General features: G+C 44.5%; 1 protein-coding gene across 1 annotated transcript in view; it reads right to left on the bottom strand.

The window, feature by feature from the left end:
• GPD1L (glycerol-3-phosphate dehydrogenase 1-like) overlaps positions 1–9313 on the bottom strand; it is a 57881-nt gene that overhangs the window by 18220 nt on the left and 30348 nt on the right. The window contains exon 4 of the mRNA XM_011961624.1: positions 4463–4615. Within this exon, the coding sequence (XP_011817014.1) occupies positions 4463–4615 (153 nt within the window). The remainder of the gene's footprint in view (positions 1–4462; positions 4616–9313) is intronic.

Genomic DNA, 9313 nt, shown 5'->3' with positions numbered 1-9313 from the left:
AAAAAAAAAAACAAAAAACTGAGCATGGTGGCATACACCTGTAATCCCAGCTACTTGGGAGACTAAGGCATGAGAATTCCTTGAACCTGGGAGGCAGAGGTTGCAGTAAGCTGAGATCACACCACTGCATTCCAGCCTGGGCATGACTCTGCCTCAAAAAAAAAGTTGTTTAAAAAAAAAAAGACCACTGGACTATTTAAAAACACACAAAACAATAACATAAATCAGGTGCTATGGTGCATACCTATAATCCCAGCTATTTGGGAGGCTGAGGCAGGAAAACAGCTTGAGCCCAGGAACACAAGACCTCTCTCAGAGGGGAGAAAAAGATAACATAGATGAAACTATATACTTACTATTTTTATACTTTTCTGTATGAAGTACCTCTTAAAATTTACATTAAAACAAATACACCGCCAATCAAAGAAGCCAGACACAAAAGAGGGCATACTGTACAGTTCCACCTATAAAAATCCTAGAAAAATGCAAACGATGGCATATAAAAGCAGATTAGTTGGCTGCCCAACTGGAGGCTGGTGTGATGGGGAACCTCAAAGGGACACGTGGAGTTGTTTGGGGATAACGGAAACGTTGTGTACTTTGGTAGTGGTTTTCATGAGTGCATGCACACATATCTCAAAACCCACGGTATTATAAACTTTAAATAGATGCAGCTTGATTACATGAATTACACTTTTTTTGTTTTGGAGACAGAGTCTTACTGTCGCCCAGGCTGGAGTGCAGTGGTGCGGTCATGGCTCACTGCAGCCTCTGCCTCCCAGATTCAAGCGATTCTCATGCCTCAGCCTCCTGAGTAGCTGGGATTACAGGCACACACCACCACGCCCAGCTAATTTTTGTAATTTTTAGTAGAGATGGGGTTTCCCTCTATTGGCCAGGCTAGTCTAAGACTCCCATACTCAAGTGATCCATCTGCCTCGGCCTCCCAAAGTGCTGGGATTACAGGTGTGAGCCACCATGCCTGGCCTAATTACATGAATTATACTTAAAGTTGATTTTTAAAAAGAATATATCCTTACTAAGAGATGAATGCAGCTAAGAGTTCATGAAGGACATTCGGAAGGTAGTAAGAGGCACTGGTACAAAATGATTATGCATAAATCCTTTGAATTTTCTATTTTATCCTTGTAGAGAGCTGTTTTCATATTTTTCCTAGTAAGTCAAATGCTCCACATTTTTGAGTACAAAAAGATAATGTATATTTTGTAAATTGGCTAGTATAGAGAATATTAATAAAGACTGTATGTAAAAAAAGTAAAACACATCAATGGCTAGAGGTGGTGGGTCACGCCTGTAATCCCAGCACTTTGGGAGGCCGAGGTGGAAAGACTGCTTGAGTCCACGAGTTCAAGACCAGTCTGAACAACACAGCGAGACCCCATCTCTATAAAAAACAAACAAAATTAGTCGGGCATGGTGGCATGTGCCTATAGTCCCAGCCACTCAGGCGGCAGAGGTGGAAGGATAGCTTGAGCTTGGGAGGTTGTGGTTGCAATGAGCCATGATTGTGCCACTGCACTCAGTCTGGGCAACAGAGTGAGACCCTGTCTCAAAAACAAACAAACAAAACACACACACACAATCAAACTATCTGAACAGTAAGATCTAGTTTTTGTTTTAAAAAGGAGCCATACACATATGTACACACTAAAAACATTGGAAGGGTATATACAACAAACATTAACTGAGGTTATTTCAGGATGTAGGATTGTCAGTGATTTGATTTTTACTTCCTTCTTTACACCTTTCTGTTGTGTGAAAACAAGGAATATGACGATGTTATAGTCAGGGGGGAACATCCCATCACTGTTGTTTATGTAATGAAAGCAACATACGGCCATGTGTCCTTGCTCTGGCAGGCTCTGATGAGAGAGGGCTTCATTTTATTCATGCTGCCTGGTTACTAACCAAAAAAGTCAAGTTGTACATAGTGACCAAAGAAACCAGGCTAAGACTCTTTTTTTTTTTTTTTGAGACGGAGTCTCGCTCTGTCGCCCAGGCTGGGGTGCAGTGTCTTTATCTCGGCTCACTGCAAGCTCCGCCTCCTGGGTTCACGCCATTCTCCTGCCTCAGCCTCCTGAGTAGCTGGGACTACAGGCGCCCGCCACCTCGCCCGGCTAGTTTTTTGTATTTTTTTAGTAGAGACGGAGTTTCACTGGGTTAGCCAGGATGGTCTTGATCTCCTGACCTCGTGATCCGCCCGCCTTGGCCTCCCAAAATGCTGGGATTACAGGCTTGAGCCACCACGCCCGGCCAGGCTAAGACTCTTACAACCCGTGTTCATGCTCTGACTGTGCTGGTGTTTGCTACCCTAAAGTCATTCGCTCTTTGGATCTCGATTTCCTTATCTGTACAAGACAATGGTTGGATTTAATAATTGCTACAAGTGCCTGTTTCTCAGTTTTCAAAAATCTCAGCTCTGATGCAAACCCGTAGGAATGATGGTAACTGATCTCGTTTTAAAAGATTGGGTGTGAAGTTTCAGGGAGGTTGGTTAAGGGCCTTCAACCCCCACCTCCCTGCATCCCCCATGAATCACTTTCCATCAAGGTAGCAGGCACATCTACTTACAGTCTTCCTGCCAGCAAAAATGAAAGCCATTCTGAGTTCAGACACAAGACCAGCATGGCTTCCTGTTAGCAGAAACATTTCCAAAGCCCTCACCTCAAGCTAGACTCTTTGTTCTGGGCAGGATTTCACAGCTTCTCCATGACCACCCAAAACATCCAGTCACTTAAAAGCAGCTTTGGAGCAGCTCAGGCCAGCACTGAGCAATTAGGCATTCATGATGCCCCCTGCTGTTGAGTGGTAATTGGTTTAATGAAGGACTATTAAAAACACATAAAAATCTCAACCAACAAAAATAAACAAAGCAGCCAAAGTCAGTGTCTTACATGTGTAACTGGGCCTGCATGTAATGTAATGCTAATGCAAAGAATGCCCCACACAGGCGTTTAGAAATATGCATGTGTGCTCCTTAGAAGGCCAAGTGTTTAATTGGCTTCAATTTTTAAAAATGCTCATTGCATATCATGACCACACATATACACACGATGTTAATTCTAGAGAGTAGTTTTAACTTCTGACTCGAAAAAAACGTATTCAATTGATGAGAAAGCATAGACAGGCATTCTTTCCACCTTTGCAGCTTCCAGCCAACAAACAGATGACTGGTGGATTGCCTAACCTCCTCCGCAGGTGCTCACATTTCTGAAGGGTGGCTTTTTGCTGCAAAAGAGATGACTCAGAAGTGGCTCAAAAGGGGCATTCACATTGAGAAATTTTTATTTCCCCGAATCCCCCCACTCTTTTTTGTAGATGGTAGTGAAATGAAGGCAGCTTGGATTGTGAGGGGGAAGGAGCAGGTAGCTGCTGTTGCACGGCTTCCTGCTGGCTGTTCCCCAAGTCCCCGCAGAGTGAGGGACAGACAGTGCCTACGGCTTTAAAGATCACTTGGACTCGGGAAGGGGAACATCGCACACCGGGGCCTATCATGGGGAGGGGGGAGGGGGGAGGGATTGCATTGGAAGTTATACCTGATATAAATGACGAATTGATGGGTGCTGACGAGTTGATGGGTGCAGCACACCAACATGGCACAAGTATACATATGTCACAAACCTGCACGTTATGCACATGTACTCTAGAACTTAAAGTATAATAATAAAAAATAAAAAAAGAGAAAAAAAAAAAGCCAGCAGTCAACAAGTCAGGAACCCAGGTGTGGAGACCTCCCTTTACCTCAAAAGAGGGGGAAAAAAGATAACATAAACCATATACTTACGATTTTTGTACTTTTCTGTATGAAGTACCTCTTAAAATTTACATTAAAACAAACAAAAATACACCTCCAATCAAAGAAGTCAGACACAAAAGAGTGTACACTGTACAGCTCCACTTATAAAAATCCAGCAAGCCCCTGGTCAATGGAGGGCGCTTCTTTAATCACATCTTCTCCCTCTAGAGGGCAAAGCCAAAACTATTCTTAGAAAAACCTCTACTAGCAGCAGATTATTTTTCCCCTTAACAAGAACAACCAGCCAAACTAGTAGAGTAGCATAATTCAGAGGGAACAAGATCCTTTTCCTGCTCAGGATGAAGTGTGGGAGAAAAATGTGAATGAATAGAATCATTTGCTCCTGGTTGAAACTCTACCATCAAGGAACTCCCATACTTTCCAAATATCGATGCTGCTAACTTCCCAAAGACCAAAACATCACAATCCCCCCATATTTACAAGTTAAAGCAAGCCACGAGTAAGAGAGGAACTGAACCACCCAGGAAAGGCTGCAGCAAAACAGGAAGTTATAAACAAGACTCTCAATTCACTATTCTTCACTGATGTGGGTGCACAGAACACAGAGCCCATTCTTGAGGATTAGACTCAATGATGCTAACATTTGCCTTGCTTGATGAACTCCTCCCCTGAGGCTGACTTTACCTTAAGCGCACCACAGAGTTCAACAGTGTCTGCATCATCAACCACAGTAATTCGAAAATTTGGAGTCTGTAGAAGTTCTTTGAAGAGAAGGCCGTTCTCCATTACTTTGCTGCCTGTCAAAAGGTTAGACAAAAAGGATATTAATAGTGGTTTCTAATCTTAATTTTCACACCTAATACCCTTTAAAATAACTTTCTACTTACTATAAAAGTAACATATGTTCATGATAGGATATTTAGAGAATACATAGGAGCAGATATAAAGTAAAAATATCCCGTTTCCAATAGAGGTGATCATTTACAATTTGACATACATTTTTTTTTTTTTTTTTGAGACGGAGTCTTGCTCTGTCACCCGGGCTGGAGTGCAGTGGCCGGATCTCAGCTCACTGCAAGTTCCGCCTCCCGGGTTCACGCCATTCTCCTGCCTCAGCCTCCCGAGTAGCTGGGACTACAGGCGCCCGCCACCTCGCCCGGCTAGTTTTTTTGTATTTTTAGTAGAGACGGGGTTTCACCGTGTTAGCCAGGATGGTCTCGATCTCCTGACCTCGTGATCCGCCCGTCTCGGCCTCCCAAAGTGCTGGGATTACAGGCTTGAGCCACCGCGCCCGGCCTTGACATACATTTTTAACTGACTGAACGTGAATCTAAAGCTTTTCTTGGCCAGACATGATGGCTCACACCTGTAATTCCAGCACTTTGGGAAGCTGAGGCAGGTGAATCACTTGAGGTCACAAGTTTGAGACCAGCCTGGCCAACATGACAAAACCCCGTCTCTACTAAAAATACAAAAATTAGCTGGGCGTGGTGGTGCATGCCTATAATCCCAGCTACTTGGGAGGCTGAGGCAGGAGAATCTCTTGGACCTGGAGGTGGAGCTTGCAGTGAGCCGAGATCGCGCCATTGCACTCCAGCCTGGTTGACACAGTGAGACTCTGTCTAAAAAAAAAAAAAGTTTTTCTCAAAATTGGGAACATAACATATACGTGGTTTCATCATCTGCTTTCTCTGACTTTGAGAAGATGGAAATGCTGTCAGAGTACTTGTTTTTGCTACCACTATATTCCCCTCCTTTGGGACAGTGCCTGGGATGTGATGACGTTCACTAGTTTTCACATATTTATTATAGTTATATATATTTTTTGTTTTGGAAACATTTGATTAAAATATAAAAACAAACAAAAATAAAGTCTTACACACAAAGCCTGATGTGAAATCTGCTGTGGTTGGTGGGGTTCAGGGTAAGGTTAACCAAATCCACCCTACCCAGCTCTAGAGAGACTGAAAATCAGGATCATAAGGTTTACCAGCCAAGTCCTGGCTCCAAAATCAATGTCACCACACAGAGACAGCAGAAGGCACACTGAATACTACAGCACTTGGGCTCTGTCTGCCTCGAGGTGGGAGACCAGCTGTTCCCAAGCCTGTCTGCACAGAACAATCATTTGGGGATCTTTATAAATACCAAAGCCCATGCCTCATCTCAGACCAATTAAATTACAATCTCTGGAGTGGAGCAGGCATCAATCATTTTTGAAACTCCCCAGGCGATTCCAATGGGCAGACAAGTATGAAAACCTCTGATATAACCTCCTTCAGCTTCTGCTTCATCGGTAACAATACTACGGTACAGCTAAATGAGAATCATAGGTGAAAACAGTCTTTCAGTGGTAAGAAGCACTCAGAGAGATCCCAAGTAATAATCATGGAGTCAGCTGACATTTGCATGCTTATTTTTTTATTTACTTATCTTTTTTTGAGACAGAGTCTCCCTCTGTCACCCAGGCTGGAGTACAGTGGCGCAATCTGGGCTCACCGCAACCACCGCCTCCCGGGTTCAAGCAATTCTCCTGCCTCAGCCTCCTGAGTAGCTGGGATTACAGGCACCCACCACCACACCCGGCTAATTTTTGTATTTTTAGTAGAGACGGGGTTTCACCATGTTGGCCAGGCTAGTCTTGAACTTCTGACCTCGTGATCCACCCGTCTCAGCCTCCCAGGGTGCTAGGATTACAGGCGTGAGCCACTGCACCTGGCCATGCATGCTTATTATTATGATTTTCTCCATGTACAGACAGGGAAACAGAGGCCCAGAGAGGTTTGCCAACTTGCCCGTGGTCAAACAGCTGGTAGAAGGAGTGCCCAAATTCTAACCCATATACTGCTCTGGCTGCCAGGGCCCATGCTCTGAGTCTCTATCCTACGCCACCTCTTGGGGATGGGAAGAGAGAGGATAAAACAAGCAAAAATCAAACAAACATACATCAGAATTAGAGCTATACATTTCCAAAGCACAAAAAAGCATGATTATCAGCCAGCACGGTGGCTCACACCTGCAATCCCAGCACTTCGGGAGGCTGAGGTGGGCAGATCACAAGGTCAAGAGATTGAAGCCATCCTGGCTAACACAGTGAAACCCTGTCTCTACTAAAAATACAAAAAATTAGCTGGGCATGGTGGCACGCACCTGTCATCCCAGCTACTTAGGAGGCTGAGGCAGGAGCATCGCTTGAACCCAGGAGGCGGAGGTTGCAGTGAGCCGAGATCACGCCACTGCACTCCAGCCTGGGTGACAGAGCAAGACTCCATCTTGAAAAAAAAAAAAAAAGCCAAAGAAACAGCAAGATTGTCAACAACTAAAATTACACCAAGAAGTGACACAATGTCAAAATAATCCAGGCCATCTGAGGGTTCAGAGAGGGTGGGGAGTGGATGAAATGAGACTGGCTCCGTTAATCATTTCTAAAGATGGGTGATGGGCACGTGAGGTTCAGGATACTGCTCTACTTTTGTTTTCTGAAAAGTTTCATAATAAAACACAATATCTACACCCAATACTTAGAAACACAGGCTACTCTGCAGCATTACTGTTCTTTCATTTAGCTGAGTTCCCCTTTTCCAAATGTTAGAACTATGTCAGTTTGTGCAAACTGTTCTCTTCCTTTTTAAACAGTCCACCAGGCTGTCTAAGAACTTTGCAACACTCTTGCATCATCTGGGTTGGGTAAACCAGCTCTTGGCCCCCACATCATATTACAGCCTCACCGTGTCTCTCCTCCCACTGCTCAGTGCCTCCAACACAAAGGATGCTCCTGAACATTGCAGACTGGCCCCTCCCTCAAGTCACTTGAATCCAGCTGTCTGCAGCTAGATGCTTGGGTTGCTGGTGAACAAACTGAGGAATGGGCAGGGGAACGCACACTCTTGGCTTGCCACAGATACAAGGTAGAGTCTATGGGTTCCTCTGTGGCTGCAAATAACACACAGTGTCCATCCAAAAGGTGGGCTTGATTTACAGCAATCTCATATTTTCTCAAAGGTACCTTTTAAAATTTATTACCTTAAATCATGGATAAGAGGTACTAACTTTATTTATTTATTTATGAGACAGAGTCTTGTTGTGTTGCCCAGGCTGGAGTGCAGTGGCACTATCTTGGCTCACTGCAATCTCCACCTCCCAGGCTCAAGCGATTCTCCCACCTCAGCCTCCTGAGTAGCTGGAACTACCATGTGCCACCATGCTCGGCTAATTTTTGTATTTTTAGTAGAGATGGGGTTTCACCATGTTGGCCAGGCTGGTCTTGAACTCCTGACCCCAAGCAATCCACCTGCCTTGGTCTTCCCAAGTGCTGGGATTACAGGCATGAGCCACCACGCCCAGCCCACTAATTTTATTATTAATATAATACCAGTCATAAGCCAGTGTGTTGGCTCACGCATGTAATCCCAGTGCTTTGAGAGGCTGAGGCAGGTGCATTGCTTGAGGTCAGGATTTCAAGACCAGCCTGGTCAGCATGGCAAAATCCCATCTCTACAAAAAATCTCTACAAAATCCCATCTCTACAAAATTCCCATCGCTACACTGCACTCCAGCCTGGGCAACAGCGTGAGAGTGACATGGCAAGCAGGGACTCAGGGCACCTGTAGAGAACAGATAATGCCGGACACCCATGTGGGAAGGCTGCCCAAAACTCGATGTAAACCAAAGACAGGAAAATTCCCTTTCTCTGTCACACCAAGTTTTAGAGGCAAATAACCTATTTAACAAAACTCCTTCAAAACCCTTATTTTTGTTTGTGATTCCGTATGTGTTTGTGTGCTTAGAAGTTTCATAAGGAGCTTATGTATTCTAGACATTTGGTACCATGCCTGATACATAAGAGGGTTTGAAAAATATTTGTGGAATGACTGGATAAAAAGTCTCAGAGTCTGCGGTATACCCCAAGAACGAAGGGAGACCTCACCACAAGAGGGCACTGTAGTTCACCATGACAGGATTTTGAAGCCTGAAGCTGCCCTATCTTTTCCCCCCACAGAAGACTCAAGGGGGCCACGATTCCTGAACCTACCATAATTTAAAATAGTCCCTATGCATCAACAAAGGATGTCTGGATAACCACACTGCAATGATCAAATACAGAAAATGTAATGTTTACATAATATTATCATCTAACATACAATCCACATTCAAATCTCACCCATCACCTCTGCATTGTCTTCCACAGCAACCCTCCCTGCCCAATCCAGGATCCCACACGGCATTTAGTGCTCATATCTCCTTTTTTATTTTTAGAGAAAAGGTCTTGCTCTGTCACCCAGGTTGGAGTGCCGTGGTGCGATCACTGCTCACTGCAGCCTCCACCTCCCACGCCGAAGCAATCCTCTCACCTCAGCCTGTCGAGTAGCTGGGACTATAGGCATGCACCATCACTAACCCAGCTAATTTTTGTATTTTTAATAAAGATGAGGTTTCATTTGTCATGTTGGCCACACTGGTCTCAAACTCCTGACTTCAGGTGATCTGCCCGCCTCGGCCTCCCAAAGTGCTGGGATTACAGGTATGTGCCACCAT

This window comes from Colobus angolensis, unplaced genomic scaffold, assembly GCF_000951035.1.
Source record: "Colobus angolensis palliatus isolate OR3802 unplaced genomic scaffold, Cang.pa_1.0 Scaffold56, whole genome shotgun sequence".
NCBI classification, from domain to species: Eukaryota; Metazoa; Chordata; class Mammalia; order Primates; family Cercopithecidae; genus Colobus; species Colobus angolensis.
This window is presented reverse-complemented; position numbering and strand designations above follow the sequence as displayed.